Here is a 21,555-nt window from a genome sequence, read left to right as displayed (position 1 = left end):
GTTCATAGGCCAGGACAATGGATCCTTCGGAATTTATTGTACTTGGGGTGGGGTTGGCACGTGTTTTTAGCAGCGTATAGCTTCGTACTCCATATATTGAATACGATTCTATACCGTGCATAATCCGGGGCAGACAGAGTTCAGGATAGTCATTGAAGATGGGCCCATAAGTGGAAAATGGCGGGGAAGAAGGCCTTGCTGGATTCCAAAGTTGGCGCTAGTATGTAGATGGCCCGAGGTCTGCCATGTGATTTTCAACTACCGGGGAAACTTAATTTTAAGTTGTTTTATGGAGTATGGGGTTCTCGCATGGCTAAATCTGGGGAACATAGATTAAAGAAACACGGAATGTAGGGAACCATGGTATTGGGCCACCTGCAGGACACACGGGCTCATGGAAGATGCCACCTAGGCAAACCATGTATGATACTTAGTCTAGGAGTACATGTACATACCTGGAAGTATATACCTAACTGGTAATACTATACACCTACTTTGGGAACATGTCTACGATCACGGCGTTAATCCCAATGCAGCTAAGATGCCACCATTTCACGTTATTCCGAAGGTTGAGTAAAACCATATGCACCAGGCCTGAAAGGCAACACACCACCAGTTTCCGTGAATTTGCTCTATCAAAGGGAATAGTGCAAGGCCTCGGTTATTTGCATTCCCCTGTAGTACAAAAGACTTCCTCTCATGAGGAATACCAGTATATGACGTGGAAAGATCATGCTCTTGTGGAAAGGTAGTTGTTTGCGGTGCCCTTGTTTTGCCTATGAATATGGCGCATGAGCGCCGGAAAGCATGACGACAAATCATCCTAATGCTGCTTTTTCATATCACGTCCCTTCTTATTTTCGGCCATGGCGTTTGATAGCTGGAGAAAGGTGTGGCGGATAAATCATCCTAGCGCCGCTTTAGTACATCAGTTCCATCTCTCTTTTCGGCTATGGGTGTAGCGGATTCTGGGGGGGCACGGAATTTGCGCTAACGACGTAGGATAACTGCATAGGAAGACTGGGTATCTTAAATTTTGCTTGGTGGGATCTTAAAACGATAGAGCTTGCCTAGAGGTTTCGCCTCCCATAGCTTTTCGAGGTCTCTAAGTTTAGCAACTTTATATATTTTCTTATTTCCGCAGTTATTTTCACATTTTGACACCTCCTTTAACGTCTCCTCTATACACTTCGAAAAACAATACCATCTAAGCCTTTCCTTCCAATTGTCTCTCATCCCGTCCTGCTACTATCTCCGGTACGTACATGACATGAGCGAGGAGTAAATGTTGACCTCCATTCCCTTTTAGAACCACCAAGGAGATGACAATATCAAAAGTCTGTATATTTCTCGTACTATAAGCAGTAATAAGCCAAGTCACAAACATTCTTTGGGTTCCAACAAAACAAGCGGTCCAAAAGTCATGACAATGTCTAGTAAGCGTGATATAAGCAAGCAAATGTCACATAATTTCCATCTACAAGCCACCAGCAACACAAATCTTCTTAGCCTCAGCGAGTCGCTCTGCATACCGACTTGGGTACGCCGACCCCTGCACCTTCTGGCAAAGCTTGCCAACCTCCATAGTCTTCCAGCCGCTAACATTCTTCATGCCCTTAAAGAACTGTGCGGCTGACTTGGCAGCATCCATATCGGCAGCAATGTCAGGGTAGTAAACAGCGCGTTGCTGGAAGATACCCACGCTGTCGTAGTCCGAGCCCACAGCATCATGGGGATACTTGAGGGAAGCGGGGACTTTCTTGTTGGCGTAAATAAGCATATTAGACTTGGTGTAGTGTTAGTAAAGTTTTGAGTCATCGTATCGGAACTAATTGGGTATGCTAAGACTTACCTCGACAAGCCCGGTTGCAATTCCAGCAAGACAGCCCTGACGACCCAGATTTTCTTTTTTCGCTTCTCCGATGATGGCCTTTGCATGCTTGGACTGGGTGGATGTGAGACCGGGCAGGTTTCCACTGCTGCCACCACCGCTGCTGCCGCTGCATTTCTTGGTGACATAGCTGCTGCTCCCGGTTCTGATATAGTAGTCGGTAATATAGCAGCCGTCGGAGGTCTTGTCCCAGATTTCGTTGCCGTTCACGGTAGTGCCAGCGGCCTGGCAGGTAATTGCAACGTCGGCTCCCTTTTTGTAGCTCTTGATGATAGAGTAAGAGGTCCCTGGACCAGAGCGGCAGTTGACGACATCGCCGGTGATGGGATAGGCATTGATGATTGGCGTGATGGCGGCAAATGCGAGTGCCAGAATAGGAGTGAACATCATTTTGAATGGATTGAAGTATATTGTGAAGTTGAAGCTGTTACTGCAGAATGGAGAGTGTAGAGTAGCCGATATTGCGATGTTGTGAGCTGATGGACAGAAAGGTTTGAAGGGGAATCAATGAGCAATTTATACCCCTGGGCTCTTCATTCCTCGAGATCGTATACTACGCAAAATACCTATTTTGTTCATTCTTGCCTGCTTTGGACCCCACGAAGCTCGTATAGAGATCTTCGATTCGTATTCGTAGATTCTTTCCATGAAGCCCGTATGCAGTGTTAAGGTGGTATCAAGTGAAAGTAACAAATCTACATTCGAAAGGGTCATCTCGTATAATCTCCATAGGAAGTTCCCGTGTTATTCACATGTCCGATGTTGCTAAGCTTAATCTAAACATCGGTTAAGCTTGGCGCTCGTGTTCCTGAAGACTTGCCTATCAGGGAACAACATGCACGCCTAAAAATAGTAGGGCTATCGGGATATTAGCGTCGATTGATGTAGATCACCCGTATTCAGATTGTACACTTCCACTGATTCGATTGTTGTGTTCCTGGCAGGTTTAGTGCATACTACACCGGAAAGCTAAAAATTTGGGAAGGCTCCATGTGGATAAATTTAGGTATTGGATATGCTGAGTGTACCTCGTTTCATCTTTCGAACGTAGATTAGTACCAAGTTCTGCACGCGGCAAGGGTGCGACAAGAAGTGTGTCCGTGCTTGGCGGCGGACCTCCTTTGTGGTGCATTGTGGTGCATGTTATGCGTCGGCTATTGGAAGTCCTAGTTATGTGGTAATGCCAACTCTCGTATACGGAGTACTACGTCGCCAGTTAGCTGAGTATCCATAATAAGTAGTGACTGGACTCAAGGAATAATGAGGGAATTAGAAGGTGCTTCCTAACAAAGTATGTAGTTATACCTTGCATGATTTTGTTATTTCTTGACCCAAGTCGGTTTAAAGCTAGCGTTCAAGGGGTTTGGCTTCCGAGAATTAAGTATTCCAAAGAAGGACCTAGCGTTGAAAATGCATCCTATTGCCTGGCTTATCTTATGTGCGTCAGCTAATAAGTTTGCTTGACCATGTTGAGAATCGTGAGTACTTATATAGGCCTCTCGCTTTCTTCGCCTATAATGGCACCAAGGTACTCTCATGGATAAAGGATCAAAACTCCGAATGCAATTTCATCAATACCTGCCACGTGTTATCTTTGGTTAGTAGCCGGCAATTCCAACGGCTGTAGGATCTGAGTATAGTTCCTCCACCCGAGTCTATACTATCTATACTTAGCCGGTTCTATATATATTCCCGGAAGAGCTTGGGCTAAGCTTGAAACTGATATTAAGCACTCCTTATGTCGAAATCTCTTCAGGTTGACATTTATTCAAGAAAGACGTGTGAGCTATCAGGATATAACCGATACATGAACTATTGGAGAATCATGCAAGTGTATGCAAATGGCCGAACGTTAGTGCTGAAACTGGATCTCCTCAAGCGGGTCGGTCACACCGACTCGAGTTGAAGTTGAGACAAACAGATAGACAAGTTCAGATAATAGACCAAAAACTGAAGTTGAAGAAGTATATGTAATTGAAGTTAAGAAACTCTACTCCGTACTTCGTATATAGATGTAGATAAGAAATTGCATCATCCCGAATACCCGACGTCACCATGGCAGAAGGCGGAGGAAGAGAGAGAGGTGGGAAGCTCAGTGTGCGTCCACGGGTGCGAACTCGTCTCCCCGCTCTCCCCAGCCACCGTCTTATCTGTCGCTTTCCACAATTTCTACCTTTACTTTTCCTTCATCTCGAGTATTCAATTCTATTATCCCCTTCACTGTAATTCAGTGCAAAACGTTATGGCTCCTCCTTCCGCAAGCTTGCCTCTGGCTGAGAGACTCAAGGCCTTGGCGCAGACCCTACAGTGCGTTTCCCCAGTCCGATACTGAATCCGATGCTGAAGTGACCTTTTCAATGTCTTGTTTGTCAATACTAACGAAATGCCACATTGCAGGTTCGCCTGGTTCGTTGGGTAGGTCTAATTTGCCGAAGCGCACACCGACAAAGACCTGAATCCAGGGCCACTAACAATTTCTAGACATGTGACACTTTTGCTCTCCGTCTTCCGCTACTCCCTGTCCTGCATCTTCTTCAACTACTACTCCTCCTCGGCACAGATCGCCTACCGCCTGGCCTTCATCTCGGCCGCCGTGACTTATGGAATCGTCGTGTACAAGGGCCACTTCGCCCGGGGTGTCCAGGGCACCCCTCTGGCAATCGTGATGAAGCTTATCTCTGATGAGAATGTGCAATACCTTGGTGAGTGATCGGCAATGCGAAACTCCAAAATTCAAGCTTACACGTATCATAGGAATGGCTCTGGTCTGGCTGTACTCGCGCCAGCTCATCCTGGCTCTTCTGCCTTTCAGCGTCTACTCGGTCTTCCACGTCGCAACCTACAGCCGCACGTATTTGATTCCTACCCTGCAGCCCGCTGCTCCGGCCGCTCCTACCTCTCCCACCTCCCCCAGCTCCAAGCCCGCTGCCAAGCAGTCTCCCCTCGCCGAGACCATTGGGCGGTTCATCAAGCAGTACTACGATGCCAGCATGGGTGTTGTCGCTACTCTCGAGATCGCCCTGTTGTTCCGCCTCGTTCTGTCCGCTATCACTTTCTCTAAGGGTAGCTGGGTGCTCCTGATCGTCTACCTGTCTTTCTTCCGCGCCCGCTACGCGCAGAGCTCCTTTGTCCAGCAGGCTGTCCGCCAGCTCACCGCCCGTGCCGACGCCACCATCTCCCACCAGAGCACCCCCCTCAGGTTCGCCAGGGCTGGGAGACCCTTAAGGGTGTTGTGCGCCAGGGCTACGAGGCCACTGATATTGGCCGCTACATCTCTGGCCCTACCGCAGCCAAGAAGCCGCAGTAAATGTCTCTATGGTGATGTGCCAGACACCTTGCTTTGCTAGCTGGAGCTCATGACGTCAGGAAAGAACGTGGGTCTTAGGTTTGCAAGATTACTGAACGAAGGTGGCTGGTGCAAGACATAATATTACAGCTTTATCTTTCCCATTGGCATGTTCCCGCCTGAGCGAAGAACATGGAGGATGTCGGGGTATGGGATGCCCAGGTCCCGACTGTAGAAAAGAGGCGGACGCGGAGGATTCCCGCCATGATGATGTTATACGCAACGACTTGTGTTTATTATTTCTAGAGTGTTGCGATGCATAGTTTTGTATTTGCTTTCCTCTTGTCAACATACCTTGTTTCGGATTCATTTGATTTTTCCAACATAGAGATTTGTAGAGCTCCACTGAATATAGTATTGGGAACAACTGAATAGGAAATATCACCCTCACAGAAGGGCGCTGAAACAGATCAAACAGGGTGTATGTATGGATTTGTCAAAAATAAGCATGTATGGGTACATGTGTATGTAGCTTTGGATAATATCAAGAAGGACATATAAGAAGCTCATTTGCGGATTTCATATGAACTAATCATCTTGTGTCCTTGCATACATGGGATGAAAGCGACCCATGCAAAATCTACAGGTTCATGCGATAAATTATTCCCACCATCAATCATATCAAGATATTAAAATCCTCCAATGACGAAACCCCGTGATTCATGCCTGAGGCGGCGGATCGGGCTTGGCGGCGAAGATAGGCCGATCAGAATTTTGGCTGGTGGAACAATCATCTCGCAAACAATACTAATCAATCCTTCCTTGATCTCTTGTCACTCTTTCTTCTTATCCTTACCTCCCAGGGGTGCTCCTCTCCCGTTAAATCTCTCAGCACCCCCTAATCCCCAACCTGGCCCCGACTACGACCGCTCGGGATTGCAGTTTGGCATAATATTGCCATGAGCTTGACCTCGCGGGTGTTCGGCCTGTTCTCGACAGCGACCTCGGACCCAACAGCACCCCCTGCGGGGGACTCGCATACCTCGCCATGGACACAGCCGGCTCCAATGGGTGGAATCGATGACTCACACCACAGTGTTCGAAATGGCGACTTCGCGCTGTTGGAGGACGAGGAGCCTCGGCCTCCATACCTACATGTACTATTGTCCCTAGTGGCATCACACCATTGCGCAAGGACTGACCTGATTTGAAATTATAGGCGATGTTGGCTGGTGGTACCGGAGGAACATGCGGCGACATGTTGATGCACTCATTAGATACAGTCAAGACCCGACAACAAGGCGATCCGACCTTCCCGCCCAAATACACTTCGATGGGCCAGTCCTATTCAACAATTTACCGCCAAGAAGGATTCTGTCGCGGATTATATGGAGGAGTAACGCCGGCCCTGCTCGGCTCATTTCCCGGAACTGTGATCTTCTTCGGCGTCTATGAATATACCAAGCGCTTGATGATCGACTCAGGGATCAATCCCAGTATCGCCTATTTATCCGGTGGTTTCTTTGCCGACTTGGCTGCATCGGTTGTCTATGTGCCATCCGAGGTGCTGAAAACGCGACTCCAGCTGCAGGGCCGATACAACAACCCGCACTTCAACTCGGGCTACAACTACCGCAACATGCGAGATGGGTTCCGCCAGATCGTCCACCTGGAAGGATTTTCGGCATTATTCCACGGCTACAAGGCCACTATCTTCCGCGACCTTCCATTTTCGGCGCTCCAGTTCGCATTCTACGAGAAAGAGCAATCTATGGCTAAACAATGGGTTGGAAAACGGGACATTGGACTGGGATTGGAGGTCTTGACAGCTGCCACCGCCGGCGGTATGGCTGGTGTGATTACCTGTCCGATGGATGTGGTTAAAACACGAATCCAAACCCAACAAAACCACTTAGAGCCCCCATCCGGTTCTTCGGGCGCCAAACACTGTGTTGAACACGTACCGAAAGAAAGCCCACGGCCTCACGCACCGGCATCATCACATTCCCACCCTTCCCGGCCACACTCGCGACCAATCTCCACATCAGGGGCAAATACATCAATCCCACCGCCCGGTACGCCTCGACTTGACACTTCCTCCGTGTTCACCGGGTTGAAGATGATCTACCGAACCGAAGGTATTGCGGGTTGGTTCCGCGGCGTGGGCCCACGTGGTGTATGGACTAGCATCCAAAGCGGGACTATGCTGGTTATGTACCAGTACCTGCTCAAACAACTCGAGGCCTATCAGGTTCTGGAAGAGTGTTTGTAGGACCTTTCATCCATCTAACTGCATGCATTTCCAAGGTTGCTGTTCTTTTTTTACATTTTTTTGGTCATTGGGAAATGGGGGCGTTGGATTCTTTGTCCCGATTTGGGATGTTATGACCCTGGGTGCTTTGAGCACTTTGTATACTGTGTACCCTACTCTGTGATAGATTATTAGACTGGCTGCGGCCTCCTGTACCATAACACTTTTTTTCAACTCCATATTATATATATTTTGACATATTTTTTGGCATATTCTAGGTTTTCGACTTCGTTTGCGTGTGATATCTTTGCTAGTATTCGAACAGAAAGGGCAAAATATATTATATATATCGAAAGGAACATAGAATCTTTCTATTATACAACCTTGGTTACATATCCTTAAAAGACCTAAAAAAAGAAAGGAAAAAAGCCCATCAAAGAACTGGAATGACAGTGGACAAAGGAAATAAACGCGCTAAACCGTGTTTTGTTTTGGCGATCGGCGGATGTAAACAATTACCGGCCACTCCCCTCCCTTGCATCTTCTTTCCCCCTCCCCAGTATTTACTTTCTTATTTGACATTGGTCCAATTTCCTACGTTGATATCGGATACATTATGGCTCTTCCTTATCTCAAGTCGCTGAAAAAGCCCGAGTTGGCCGAGTTGGCTGATCAGACGGACCTGCCACAGTATGTGCGATTGCGATTGTCGCATAGAGTGAGCTAATCGAACCTATAGCTACGATGACTATAACAAGAACGATCTTGTAGTAGTGCTGGACAAACATCTCCGCGAAAACCACTCTATCTTCTCCGGCCTCCAGAGCCTCCATGAATACTACTTGCGCCTAGCCTCTCCACCCCGCAGAGGATCGCCCGTCAAGCGCGAAGCCGCACGAACTCCAGCGCGGACCCCAGCACGCCGCTCTACGAAGAAGGAAGTGAAGGAAGAGGAAATTATGTAAGAGTGCCCCTCAACGCGCCATCCTATCTATTGCTATCGCGCACATACTAACCCACGTACTAGCGAGGATGTGGAAGAAGCCGTGCCCAGCCCAGTTGTAGTCAGCCCGACTCCAGCTGTAGCGCGCACGAGCGTGCGTCAGTCTGCGCGCCAGACACCCCGCCAGACGCCCCGCCAACCAGCAATTCTCTCAGCCATCGTGGACCCCGAGCCATCACTCCCAGCGTCTCCAGCTGCTATTACCGAAGCCATCGATGCGCAAACGATTAAGCTGCGCGAGAGCCTTGAGAATGTATGGACTGCGTCGGGCTTTGTAGATCGGGCGCAATCTCTGCGCGCAACGCTGAGCAGCGTGAAGGCGATTGAAATCATTGTCCTGCTGCTTGAGAGTGGCAGTCTTGCGAAAGAATTGATTCCGATACGCTACCTTACTACTACACCCCCCGTGCAAGCCGCGCATATCCCTGCGATTCCCATCCGTGCTCCTGATCTATTTGTGTTCCTGGAAGCAGCGTTCTGGGCGCCGTTTTCGCTGTGGTTCCTTACTTGTCTGTTTTTGCCTTTGATTTCTGCCTACTTTATCAACTTGAGCTGGCAGGCCTCTAGCAGTGCGCGTCGCACCCGGTCTGCATCTAATCTCGCCCAGTTTGATCCGTTGACTTTCAACATCGTGAAGGCGTTGCTGGTGCACGTTGTGTTCCAAAAGGATTTCAACTTCTTTGGTGTTTATAGCCGGTATGCTATTGGGAAGGTTGTTGACTCCGTCCCTGGTGGGGACGTCGGTCTCTTTACTGGATCAGCTATCGGCGTTGTTGGTGCTCTGTACGAGGCTATTCTCCACCGTTCGTAAGAGACTGGATATGACTTTTGTGAGGATGTACAGATGATCTGGTAAGGAATGGTTAGTCTGTAGTTTTGGATGATTGTTATCCCATTCATCTCCATGGTTGTTGTTTTTGTTTGTTCTATGGGTTCAAGTTTTTAGTCACTGGTATGTGGATTACGCGATATGCGATATTGGGTCTCTTTTCTTGCCTTCTCTTTCCCCTGTCTTTCTTAGTCTCTCGTTCTAGCCAGAGAAGGCGCCTTGGGGTTCTCATTCTGGTTTTTGCTCTGATAATCTTTTTGGGAGATTCTTCTCTATTTTCTCTTTTAATGACCGATTTATTATTTTCCAGTCTGTAACAGGGGTATCAGAGTGTAGTAGTATATGTATAGTCGGGTTTACCTATGTTGCGGACGGCTTTCTAACGTTGGCTTAAGCCTTGGTGAGAGCCAATCTAATATATATGTTGCTATAGGTGGGCTGAACCGCAAATTTGTGACAGCGATATATGACTCTGATAGCTTAGGTCGGTGAGATTCGAAAAGATCTGGACAAATTGTCGTGGTACCCATGTCATTTTTCATACTCACAGTCACCTCTTCAATCTCTCTGCCAACTCCACTGTGAACAAAACCGGAACAGAGGTCTCAACCTCCACCTTGTCGGCGCGGATATGATTGCTCGTGGATATTTGCCCTCCAATCTCGGTATGCCAATCCTCCACATCCCATTCAAAGCCCAGGGTTGTAATCTTAGCAGGTGCCGAGAGGGGGATGATCCCGATATTCTCTTCAAAGAAGTATTCTTGTTCTGGTTCTTGCTGCTGCTCTTGCTCCTGCTCCTGATCACGCTTCCGCTTTTTCGGTGACTCGCTTGCATCAGATGTCGACGCTGTCGCGATGTCTGCTCGTTTCGTTGCCGGGGTGTGGATTGTATTCTTCCCCGTTTGGATAATGAAGGTAATGCTTTCTTCAGATACGAGATAAAGGTTACCCCCTGCAGCTGGATTGGCATTGGAGCTTGAGGTGTTGGTTTCAGTTTCACGGATTGAGCGCTGGGTCTGTGTCATCATGTATAAATGGTGGATTTGGGAAAAGGCTTGATCCACACGGCCACCCAAACCGCCCAGGATTACAATTTCCAGAGGTGATTGATCAGATGGCGGGGTTGATGTGCTTTCGTTTGCGCCATTGGCGTCTGATTTTGTAGTGCTTGCTCCCTTTCTGGGAGAAGCTATGATCTCCGCGGCATGCTCGTTGAGATATTTCAGACACTTTGTGAAGTCTGTTGAGTATTGATCTGGATCTTGGAGGACGGACACTCCGAGTTTCTCATAATATTCTCGCACTGCGGGGCGGATAGAATCAAGGTCGCCGACAATGCAGTTAGGAAGCTATATCCCTGGTCAGCTTGATCTTCGTTGTGTAGTAGTTAGGTCTTAAGTTGTAGTCCACAAGGATTACACAAATACCAAAGTCCATAGATATTGCTTACTTGTTTAGATTCTATTTCATTATTTTCCGGCATATCAAAAAGCCGATTGGCACCTCCATCCGCGCAGATAATATAGGATGCTGTACTGGTATTAGTATTTCTTATCCAAGACACCAAATTCATGAATCATTCATATAGAAACTTACCATATTTGCTCAACACTCCAAAAGCTTTCTCATTGATGGGCTGATTGAGGATGAGAAGAGCATAAGGCGAAGGACTTCCCTCAGGACGGAAGAATCGGCTGGGATCCCACTCCATTGCAAGAGATAAATACAAATTAAACTGAACTTATCCAAAAGATGTAAACAAGCCAAGAGAAATCAAAGCTCGGAGGATTGCGTGGTGATGATATTATTATCTTGACTTAAGCTGCAACGTGACTGGCTGACGCGGGCAGAACAACCTCAGGCCAAAATCCACATCGCTTTCCAACTTCTCCATCCCGCGGTGCCTCGACTCCCCTCCTCTCAATCCCTTTTTGGAGGAACTCTCGGTCAATTCGATTGATTCCCACACCTCTCACACATAATGTTCCGTCCCGCCGCTCGAGCGCTCGCCCGCGCGCCTACTGTCGCAGCCCGTACACCTGCGAACAGACGATTGATAAGCACCGGTCCGACAAAGTCGAGAAGCTGGAAGAACACCTTCTTGCGATTGGGCTTGGCTGGTGGTGCTATCTACTACTACAATACGAGCAGTGTTTTCTCCGAGGAGCCGAAGTGTATGTCTCGCCGACTGGAGTTGGGATTGCCCTTGTTCCTCGATTCCTCGGTTGCGAGCCGCGACAATCCCGTCACCGTCAAGGATGACGAGTTCTGGAATCACAAATCGCTAACTCTCCTTCTATTTGGCTCTAGTCTCTATTCTTTCTTCGATCCGGAAACAAACTGGCGATGATGCCAACCCCCAGACCCTCGACTCCATTACTCCCAAGATTCGCGAAGAACGAGCTGCCGCGCAGTCCCAGAAGAGCGAGTCTGCTGCTTTGGAAGGTGGTCTGAACCCCCAGGAGCTCCAGGAGGAGGCTGGCCAAGAGGCTGCGTTCAACCCGGAGACCGGCGAGATCAACTGGGACTGCCCTTGTCTTGGAGGCATGGCCCATGGGCCTTGCGGAGAGGACTTCAAGGCTGCGTTCAGCTGCTTTGTCTACTCCGAGGAAGAGCCCAAGGGTATCGACTGCGTTGATAAGTTCAAGTATGTTTTCTATTGTTTTCGAGGGTGATGGTCCCGTGCTAACAATTTTTTGCAGGGCAATGCAAGATTGCTTCCGCCAACACCCCGAAGTCTACGGCGCCGAGCTGGAGGATGACGATGAGCCCCAACCTCAGTCCGATGCTCCCGCCCCCTCCGAAGCCCCCGCTACCCCCGAAGTTACCTCCACTGCCGCCGAGGTAGATGCGTCTTCGCACCCCACTGAGAAGCAGACCCGTGCCAAGGATGTCCACGCCCAGGTGAAGGCCGAAACCGCTGCTGCAGGCGAGAACCCCGAGGGCGATTCCCTCATCCCCAAGGCTGCGCATGACGCCGAGGAGAAGAACGAGGCCAACAAGGCTTAGAGCTGACCTCTTGAATCCCTGCATCCTGTTTGACGCCACCCTCCCCTAGAGACAAGCCTACTACTTGACATCCTTTGTAATGCACATCAGGGACTGGGATTGGAGTTGTGTATTATATAGACCTTTCTGCTATCTCTCCATCTCCCATTTTGCCTTTGATGCATTTTCCCCTCCGTGATCTTTCAGCATATCCATTCCCCGGTCTGCGCTCCTATGTGTTCTTCCTGTTACTTCCCCCTGTCAATGTGTAACTTATTGTACTGATATGCTTCACGCTCTTGTCCCTTGGACAAATAAAAGAAAGAGGGGAAATCGAATAGACTTGTTGCATCATAACCGGTATCTAATATAGATCATTTACATGAAGACCCAACAAGGAACGTTTCCAGTCCTGCCGATTGGCTTTTCTACAACGAATAGTCACCTATTGCAACAATTCTTGCCTAGCCATATATTGATGCAATCTTAGACTAACACTGGCCCCATTCCATAATTCCTCATCTCCTTCGTTGCTCTTCTCCGGCATCCCTACCTGCTCCAATGCAAACGAAGCTGCAACGGATCCATAACAAGCTGCTTCAAGGATATTCCCCATTCTTTGGAGATATCCAATGGCGTATCCTCCCAGGAATGCATTTCCAGCTCCAGTCGGATCAACCACTTTGGAAGCCTGCTCTTCTGCCATATCTGCCGTGTAAAATGGAGGTAGCCATCGAGAGGTGATGTTACGCGATTGGACGAAGCAACCGTTTTCACCAGCTCGAATAACCACCGTGCCTTTTCCTTCTGGACCGACTCCACTAGCTAGGAGCTTCGAGCCCAGCTTTTCGATCTCAGATCTATTGGATGATGCAACTGGGGATTGTTCAAACAATGCAGCCAGCTCTAAGTGATTCGGAGTAAACACGTCGACTAAAGCGGCGGTTTCTAGACAGGCTTCGAGGTTCTCCGGTTTGCATGAAAGAGGGGCCGGCTCCCAGATTATCAAAGGTTGATTTAGTATACCCTCCTGCTCTCGAAGAGCGAGAAGATTTAGAACGCGCATTTTCATATCTTGGGGACTCGCAAGATAATGATACACCTTCGAAGTCAGCAAGGCAGTGTTCTGTAACTTGCTTTCTTGAACTGCCAGAACCGGCGTGGTGTACTTGAAACTCTTGGCTAGAAGACAAGTTAGCTCATTTCAATATGTTTCCCGTGCTGGTTCGGTGAGGAAGGATCTCGATTCATAAAAAGGTGGTCGGGGTAGAAGGGTAAGTTAAAAAGGATTTCGCACGTCCAAATGTAGTATCTTGGTACTCCAGTAAGCCTCGGGTCGAGGGCTTATCTGATTCCTTTTCTATAAGTAGGCTTGTATCCCAGCCACGCAAGTGTTCTGCAATAACCTCTGGAAAGTCATTTCCAACATGGATCGGCCAAGCCAAGGAGCGGCTGAGCGGCGAGGGTAGAAATAACCGAGCACCGAGGGTTGCTAGAAGAAATAGGTTAATTAGAAATCTGGTTGCTTGACTGCTTGATGTAATACAGGCAAAACTAACCATAAGCTCCGGATCCTCCTAATACATTGGTTAAAGGTTTCCGGTTGGGAAAACGAATCTCGTCAAGCACCACCAAGCCAAAGCTTGCGAAAGAAACGCTATCCATGTGAAAATGTCCCCAAGCCCACTTTTCCGAGACAATCTATATCGATATTAAATATCGATATTAAAAGTTTGTTGGGCTGTGTGAGGTCGAAACAAACAGAGGGGCCAGTGGGGTGGGAAGGGGCGGAAGCTGGCGTGTTCACCCGTTCAGTGGGTACCCCCAAACCCTAAAAGTTCCCTTCTCCCCCCGCTGTCTCTTCCATGAGGGAAAAAGTGTGTGCTCCTATGCACTTCTTATGTAACGAGAACACACTTCCGAGGTTGTTCCAGGGTTTTTACCAATGAATCAACTCAGATAATATATACATCTTCATTTGGCATCCACATTATATCTTGCCCTGGATTCGAGTGCTCCTGACCTCGGGAGGTACAGCCTTTGGATTTACATAATGGTATGGTTCATACTGCCTAGATGGGTAACCCATTACTGTAGGGAAATAAGTTGCCCTAATTTGTATAAATTGATAATTTGTCGATCCTAGGTTCTCCCAGGGTTCTTCCTGTAAACTACTTTCAAGCTAACTCGCATTCGATCAAGCTCTCGGCACTATCCAGCGGCGTCCAGATTTTAGTAATTTTGAGACCAACTGGCTCAATAACTTGGTGCCACTGCTGTTCAGTCCGTTCCTTGGCAGCAAGATCTACCATCATTATCAAGTCCAGAGAGGTAGCCTGCCAGTGGGCCCCGGTATTAGGAATGACATTCTCGTTGATCAGCAACTTGCTGTATCCCGGTGTCATCGCAGCAACTAATTGTGACAGGATTTTTTGACATGTCTCGTCATTCCAGTCATGCAGGACGGAATGCAAGAAATATACTCGCGCGCCTAAGTAGACGTATGTCAGCTATTGGTTAATGTTCGATGTGATGTGCGTCAATCCACTCACCCTTGATGGGTTGTTCCTGGTAAAAGTCGTGGACCATGGGCTTAATTGCTGCATTTAACGACTTGATATCTCCCAAGACGTGTGGTTGATCTTGCAGGATCAACTTTCCGGGTGTGTTTGGCCACTTCGAGATGAACTCCTCCAGATCATGCCCTTTGTTTCCGCCAACGTCCACGATGAAAACGTCTTCTTCGCCCGTCTTTGCTCCGTCGATGAGAGTTTGTACCGGGTAGAAGTTCCCATCCATCCAGCTGGGTCTACCTTGGTGATAGGCCGACATGAGATTGTTGAATTGAGCGCCGAGTTCAGGATAGTCGGGGTTCTTGCCGGTGAGGAATTTGAAGAAGTGCTCGTCAGTTTTGAATCCTAAGGTAAATGGACAGTCTGTTCCTTCGGTGGGACTCCGATAATCGTTCTTCTTGAGCCAGGCGGGTAGTGCATTGATTGCTGGAAGAGTGCATCCATTACTGCCGGCGAGAAAAAGAAGAGTCAGTAGACCAATCTGGCGAAGAGAACATCCACTGGTGAAACTACTTACATGCACGGCCATGCATCACTGTACCGCTTAATAGCGAGTGTGGTGGTTAGCCCGTTGCGGCCATACTCATCCATACCAGTCTCAACAAAGACCCCCATTGTGGCGAGATGCTTCATGATACGACCTTCGCAATGATGAGCGTCATGATTATCTAACTTTGGAAGTTGTCACTGACCTAGAAGTTCGGGTTCCGCGCCGGTTGTTGCTGCGAGCTCTGCCACAGTCTTCGGCTTGTCCGTCTGTGCTAATATGAAGAAGATTCCTAGATCGATACAAGTTTCAATGCCGGCAAACGCTGTGGGCTATCACAAATAAACAACGAAAATAAGCATTTTCAATCCCTGAACTAAAGTCTGCATTGCTCTGACGCACCTGGGCCCAGCAGTATCGCAGCATGGTCTCCTGGGGTGTTTCCATTGCCTGCACGAGAGACCGGGCTGTCTCCAGAAGCTTCAGGCGCGCACCATGATCGCCATTGCTGTAAGCCTGGGAATGAGATTCAATTTCCTTTTGCAAATGCGCAAGTTTCTCAGGGGCACTGGGTGCAGTAGCAACCTGAGGATCAATAACGGCTGCACCATGGCCATTAGTTGCAGATCCGTTTGATACATTGGTGACTGCCATTTTGAAAGTTTGTGAACTTGAAACACCTTTCACGGAGATGAAATGGCAAAATTAGAACTGAAATATGGACTATCTCCAACATCCGGCTATATAAGGGGGATTGCGATCCATCTTAAGCGATTGCGATCGTTTGAGCATGGGTTCCACTATGGAGCACCAAAAACCTGATAGCATCTCATGCCTAGTTAATAATGAGACAAACTGCTGCAGACTAATGCTATAAAAGGGTTATTCCGTTATGTGTTTATTGTACTTCGTATTCTTTCATTTATTCGGTGCCGTTCGGAAGGGGGCGAAGAAATGGAGCCAATCCGACTAAATCGCCTATTGGTCAATAATCGGGAATGATCATCCCATGTCTAGCAATTAGTGCTTGTGGGTCCACGATATAGGACAGAAATGTGCATGAGGTGCTGGGATCAGCACGCTAAAACTACGTGCTGTTACATCGGCGATCGGGGGGAGGCCTCAAAGGATTGTAATGCCTGTCAATAATGCATTGTGCCACGTAAAGGTACGCTAGAGTAGACCAATAAAATATCTATATTGTCAACACTTAAGAAGAAAAGGTGGACCTGTTCTCACATACAATATAACAATAAAATGATCCCTGAACGGGATAATCCCTTTGTTTCGGATTTTCTTTTTGCCACTTAAAATATCCTCGGGTCCTTTGGATCTTATAAAGATTTTAGACACTGCAATTGTCAATGGTGATTCGGATCTTGAGATAGACCATCGCCCGGTATGGCGGGTTCGATCACAGATGCCCCCAAAACGGGCAATAAAGGCCCGGAAATGATGGCGGTGATGTGGTCAATGACAACTCTTGCCACGTTTCTCGTTATTGCTCGTCTATGTGTTCGGCAGCGAATGTTACGAAACTTCGGGTTTGATGACTGGTTGATCGGAGCATCTATGGTGATTATCCCATCTGTTTTGCATATCGTATATCCTGGACCAGTATTTCTGACATCTGCAACTGCTTCAGATATTCGGTCTAATTTACGTTGCAACTACGACAGTCTCAGTGACTTATGGATATGGACAACACAAGATGAATCTTGAACCTAGGTCCGCTGAGCTGGCCCTCATGTGGAATATGATCTCGTTCATTTTCGGAATTATATCCTTCGCAATACCAAAGCTTGCGGTTGCCGCACTGCTCCACCGGATATTGAACCCAAACCTCACAGAACGCATCATAGTGTGGGGTCTTGTCAGCTTGATTGCTGTCATTGCCCTTGTCAACATCATGATCTATGTTACCATGTGTGATCCCCAGCAAGCACTTTGGAAGACCTCGATGGTATTGAGCGGGGAGGCGAAATGCAGGAATATCTGGATTCTTATAAACTATGCCACATTTAATGGAGGTGAGCGGTGCTCGATAGGTCTCGTTATTCTCGTGACAGTGACTGATAACCCCCTTGTATGGACAGCTTTCTCCGCATTTGTAGACCTTTTCCTCGCAATTTACCCTGGATTCGTTCTATTCAAACTTCAAATGTCATTGCGCAAGAAGATTGCTTTGACGACTGCGCTTGGTCTGGGTGCAATGTATGGAAATCTGGCAATCGATCTCTTCAAGTGACCTAAAGCTAACACGTACGGTCAATCCCAGTGCGGCTGCAACTGCAATGGTCAAATGCGCCCAGATCAAAGGTCTGGCTGACCAGACAGATCCAACATGTTTGTTCTCCTTCCTGGGTTTGATCATGACCTGCTTTCAAATACTAATGCTGCTTCGTGAATTAGTTAGCACTGTATCTCTTGTGGTTTGGACCAAGTAAGACATTGCATCTTCCAAACACGTTGGTATGATACTAACAAACCCCTAGTGTCGAAGCCAATGTCGTTGTCATTGCTGCATGTATACCAACATTACAACCGATCCTCGAACTTATTCTGAGAAAACTGAAACTCGTTTCGACATCCAAGGGTCACTCCAAGCCATCATCTTATGCACAGCACAAGGTATACGACAATCAATTGAGCTCACAGGCTCACGTGTCAAAAAAAGACAGAACAACTCCATTGCACAAAAGGGAGAGCCAGGAAAGTATTCTAAATGACCTGGAGCAATATCAAATACGGCGCACAGATGAGGTTCACGTTGAATATGAGATGCAGCGACCGAAATAGTACTGACTACCTCAATGTATTATATACTCAAAATAACTGAATAATATAGAAATTGGATTATGAAAATGATGGTTGGTTTGTATATTAACTTTTAGGCATCAACTTTATATGCGCTTTTCTTAAGCTATTACCTAAATCTAATCCACGAACAGAACCTTGGAATACCACCACAATTGTTTCTCTCCAATCAAACGCGCACGGCCATGAAAATGCGGTGATAACTGCATCATAGGTCTGTCGCACCTCCTGAAAAAGACTTCCACAGAACCCTCATATTCACAAAACGGATGGATTTCGTACTATTTAACGCTCACACTGCTAATGTATCATCGAAGCCGACTAGACCTAGGAAGGTTAGTGTCGGACTTTAATCTAGGCCGAGGAACGATATACCTCGGCTGAAATTTGGTCGTTTTGAGAAGAGGAACCCGATGTGCAGGGGTAAGGATTGGTGGTGTCTCAACCCAGTGGAAATCATACTTTGTGTTCTAGCTTCTAGTGTGGATAAACAATGAAACACACTGTGAATTATTTCGGGACTCTCCATGATAAGCAAAAAGTACATGGCGGTTGATTTACCAGTATCCACAACCTTCGTAGCGGAAATGATACTCAACACGCGTGTCCTTCATATCAGGGATTTCCGCGATTCTATACCGAAAAGCTAACACTCAATGCTGCTTAAAGTATCCAGTCAAAATGGAATGAATACTTAATGTTAGAGAAAAAGCAAACAAAGAGAAGGAATGTAGCCTTTTCATGATAGGACCTGATTACTTGTTCATAATCTATGCAATACTGTTCCCCGCCATTACCCTAGTCATTCCCCGCCTAAATTAACCCCCCTTGTACACCTGCAACTCGAGACGCATCAACCTTCGCATACTAGCAGGACAAGTGATACTAACGAAGTTGGTTTGGAAATAATTGATTCGTCCAGATTGTGTGATAATATTCGCTCCAATATAAAAGAGGGTACGCGGTAGCGCTTATTAAAGGTCCTATATAAAATAAATCTAATACACCCACTGCGACAAAAGTCTGTACACCAAGCAATAGGCAACTCCAGGCCTCTAAACCCGGCAACCTGAGTCGCGAAATGCAACTCATTCTAGTGGTCGCCTATCGTTTTAAATACTCCACCGAGATGCTGACTCCTATTCAGACACGCCAACAATCTGCAGACGATCATGCAGCGCCACCAGTCGCCTTCTTCAGCTCATCACTGTGGAGCTTCTTCCAGCTACCAAAGAAACCAATGACGGTGGCAATACCAAAGGCGGCAATAGTAATTGCAAACACAGCTTTCAGACCAACCATGTAGGCATCGACGATGACGGAAACTTGTGAGCCCGTAAAAGCTTCACGGATTTGAGTTGCACCAGTCGCAGTAACTACTGCTGGGTCGATCTCGGGGAGTTTTATGCTAATTGTTTGAATCAACTGATTGTTGAAGGCGCACTGTGCTGCTGCGAGAAAGAAAGCTCCACCAACGGTCATAAAGTCTGGCATTACTGTTAGGAGACAACCCATGAAAGGTACAGTAGGTTAAGGACTCACAATTGACGATAGCTGTAGCTTGCGACATGTCCTCCGGTGAAGCGTGGACTTGAGCGTTTGAAATGGCAGTCTGGAATGACCAGCCCGTGCTGAAGCCAACAATAATCTGATACCCAATCCACTTGCCAGTAGATGTTTCAGTACCAAAAGTATAGAATAGACCACAGCCGATGGTTCCCAATGCGCCACCTATAATCCAGAACAGAGGTACAATGCGGATTTTGGATAGCGCGAATCCTTGTACGATGGCAGCGATGGTTAGCGGGATGATGAATGCGAGCATTTTGACACCAGATCCGATTGGACTGTTGTTATAGACGCTCTGGAAATAGATCGGAAGATAATAAAGGATGATGAAGTAGGCGCCGCCGAAGAAGAACATGAATATGGAGCCTACGGAAATGTAGGGCTTCATAAACTGCGGCCATTTTCGCAATTAGTTCATATTAGGGTAGGGTTGGACTTGCATCATGGCTTACGAGACGTGGAACAATCATTGCACGTTCCTTCTGGAAAATTTCCCAAGCTACAAAGACCAGAACAAGCATAAAAAAGCCGACCAGCAGTCCTATAACCTGGCTGCTGTGCCAGGAATGTGTTTGGCCCCCATACTGCAGAGCAAGGATAAATGAAACAATCAATCCCATCATAAGAGCTGCACCGACGAGGTCCATTTGCAAGAGCTTCTCTTTAGGTGTAGCCTTTGCCGGGGCTGCGCTAACTGGGGTCTTGAAGAGCAAGAAGATCAGTCCGGCAGCAAGCCCCCCGATGGGCAGGTTGACGTAGAAGCACTATTCAGTGGTCAGTTATAACACTAATTTTCAATGTCTCTCATCTTACCCAGCGCCATGACACTTTGTCAGTGAAAGCGCCGCCAATAAGTGGTCCCAAGACCGCGGCAATGCCATAGGTTGCTCCAGTAAAGCCCAAAAGTTGTGGACGTTTCTCAGGAGGTGCAGCGAACCCAATAATCGTGAAAACTCCAACGCCAACTCCAGCTCCGCCGAATCCAGCAATAGCTCTGCCGACTATAAGAGTTGTAGGGCCTTGAGCCACGGCGCAGATAAGGCTTCCCACTTCAAAAATGAATACGGCAACAAGAAACCAAAGTTTGATCGGAAAGTACTTGAAAAACTTTCCCCAGGTTGATTGGAAGGCTATAATAATTAGCGATTCCGTAATGTGGTAGATTTTAAGACCAAGTAACCGAGCATTAGTAGATGGGAAGAAAGGAGGCGCTCTGCGTAAAAGGTTAACATGCCGTCTAGAAACAAATGTGTTTATATAACTAACCACAGCCATATGTCATCAAATAGGCTGACCCGTACCACGACACTTTGTTTAGGTCATGGAATTCGTCCGTTATCTTGGGAATAGCCGTGCCGAGGATTGTCTGTTGGTAGCATTGGTTAGCTGTGAGGCGCATCACGAAACGGGGGACTGACGTTATCAAGTGCTACCAAAAACATGCCCAGCATGAGTGAAAGCACAACAGCAGCCAGGCGGGCACCATGCGGATATTCATCAGTTGCATGAGCTTTTGCGGAGTCGTTGGCGACATGAATGCCGACTGACTCTGGACCTGGCTCAAGGGTAGACGAAGCCTGTGGAGGATCTCTGGCTATCGCCTGTTTCTCTGAGCTGACGGCTTGTTTGTCCATTGTTGAACAAGTTTGCAAAACGGTGATATGACAAGATTGAAGCTTGCCCCTTTCCACATTATGATAGAAATAGTCTGTTTATATAGGTTGCGGACGGACTCTAGCCACAAAAAACAAACCCAGGCATACATGCCACATCTCCGAGCTAGACAAGGTGTATCACTAGCTCGGCCGAATCAAACTCGGCCCAGTTCAATCTTTTTCTAGAATGCCCGGAAGGAGATG

At 47.5% G+C, this 21,555-nt stretch overlaps 9 protein-coding genes across 9 annotated transcripts; 5 read left to right on the top strand and 4 right to left on the bottom strand.

Moving 5' to 3' along the window:
• Positions 1–1,477: 1,477 nt before the first annotated feature.
• On the bottom strand, positions 1,478–2,281 carry N7487_001025 (uncharacterized protein; the record flags this gene model as incomplete). Its single annotated transcript, XM_056868773.1, has 2 exons — positions 1,478–1,786; positions 1,853–2,281. 2 exons carry the CDS (start codon positions 2,279–2,281, stop codon positions 1,478–1,480), a joined length of 738 nt encoding a protein of 245 aa, XP_056733557.1.
• A 1,852-nt stretch (positions 2,282–4,133) lies between these two features.
• N7487_001024 (uncharacterized protein) lies at positions 4,134–5,238 on the top strand (the record flags this gene model as incomplete). Its single annotated transcript, XM_056868772.1, has 4 exons — positions 4,134–4,198; positions 4,289–4,306; positions 4,373–4,593; positions 4,646–5,238. The coding sequence occupies 4 exons, from the start codon at positions 4,134–4,136 to the stop codon at positions 5,236–5,238; spliced, it is 897 nt and encodes a 298-aa protein (XP_056733556.1).
• An 898-nt stretch (positions 5,239–6,136) lies between these two features.
• Positions 6,137–7,449, top strand: N7487_001023 (putative mitochondrial carrier protein; the record flags this gene model as incomplete). The annotated part of the gene is made up of 2 exons (XM_056868771.1): positions 6,137–6,334; positions 6,397–7,449. The coding sequence occupies 2 exons, from the start codon at positions 6,137–6,139 to the stop codon at positions 7,447–7,449; spliced, it is 1,251 nt and encodes a 416-aa protein (XP_056733555.1).
• A 595-nt stretch (positions 7,450–8,044) lies between these two features.
• N7487_001022 (uncharacterized protein) lies at positions 8,045–9,242 on the top strand (the record flags this gene model as incomplete). Its single annotated transcript, XM_056868770.1, has 3 exons — positions 8,045–8,118; positions 8,168–8,389; positions 8,456–9,242. 3 exons carry the CDS (start codon positions 8,045–8,047, stop codon positions 9,240–9,242), a joined length of 1,083 nt encoding a protein of 360 aa, XP_056733554.1.
• A 568-nt stretch (positions 9,243–9,810) lies between these two features.
• Positions 9,811–11,026, bottom strand: N7487_001021 (thiamine diphosphokinase; the record flags this gene model as incomplete). Its single annotated transcript, XM_056868769.1, has 3 exons — positions 10,859–11,026; positions 10,713–10,792; positions 9,811–10,611 (listed from the first exon to the last, which is right to left on the bottom strand). The coding sequence occupies exons 1-3, from the start codon at positions 10,971–10,973 to the stop codon at positions 9,811–9,813; spliced, it is 996 nt and encodes a 331-aa protein (XP_056733553.1). The 5' UTR covers positions 10,974–11,026.
• A 91-nt stretch (positions 11,027–11,117) lies between these two features.
• N7487_001020 (coiled-coil-helix-coiled-coil-helix domain-containing protein) lies at positions 11,118–12,271 on the top strand (the record flags this gene model as incomplete). Its single annotated transcript, XM_056868768.1, has 3 exons — positions 11,118–11,436; positions 11,573–11,909; positions 11,965–12,271. Exons 1-3 carry the CDS (start codon positions 11,244–11,246, stop codon positions 12,269–12,271), a joined length of 837 nt encoding a protein of 278 aa, XP_056733552.1. The 5' UTR covers positions 11,118–11,243.
• A 424-nt stretch (positions 12,272–12,695) lies between these two features.
• N7487_001019 (uncharacterized protein) lies at positions 12,696–15,964 on the bottom strand (the record flags this gene model as incomplete). The annotated part of the gene is made up of 6 exons (XM_056868767.1): positions 12,696–13,425; positions 14,438–14,741; positions 14,803–15,269; positions 15,341–15,464; positions 15,516–15,642; positions 15,713–15,964. The coding sequence occupies 6 exons, from the start codon at positions 15,962–15,964 to the stop codon at positions 12,696–12,698; spliced, it is 2,004 nt and encodes a 667-aa protein (XP_056733551.1).
• Positions 15,965–16,711: 747 nt separating this feature from the next.
• N7487_001018 (uncharacterized protein) lies at positions 16,712–18,109 on the top strand (the record flags this gene model as incomplete). Its single annotated transcript, XM_056868766.1, has 5 exons — positions 16,712–16,885; positions 16,956–17,524; positions 17,589–17,656; positions 17,723–17,753; positions 17,806–18,109. The coding sequence occupies 5 exons, from the start codon at positions 16,712–16,714 to the stop codon at positions 18,107–18,109; spliced, it is 1,146 nt and encodes a 381-aa protein (XP_056733550.1).
• A 1,188-nt stretch (positions 18,110–19,297) lies between these two features.
• On the bottom strand, positions 19,298–21,330 carry N7487_001017 (MDR family MFS transporter; the record flags this gene model as incomplete). The annotated part of the gene is made up of 6 exons (XM_056868765.1): positions 19,298–19,614; positions 19,670–20,087; positions 20,149–20,460; positions 20,510–20,826; positions 20,963–21,062; positions 21,115–21,330. 6 exons carry the CDS (start codon positions 21,328–21,330, stop codon positions 19,298–19,300), a joined length of 1,680 nt encoding a protein of 559 aa, XP_056733549.1.
• Between the last annotated feature and the right edge of the window lie 225 nt (positions 21,331–21,555).

Source organism: Penicillium crustosum (assembly GCF_028827405.1).
Source record: "Penicillium crustosum strain IBT 35664 chromosome Unknown utg000001l_segment0_segment0, whole genome shotgun sequence".
Lineage (NCBI taxonomy): Eukaryota > Fungi > Ascomycota > Eurotiomycetes > Eurotiales > Aspergillaceae > Penicillium > Penicillium crustosum.
This window is presented reverse-complemented; position numbering and strand designations above follow the sequence as displayed.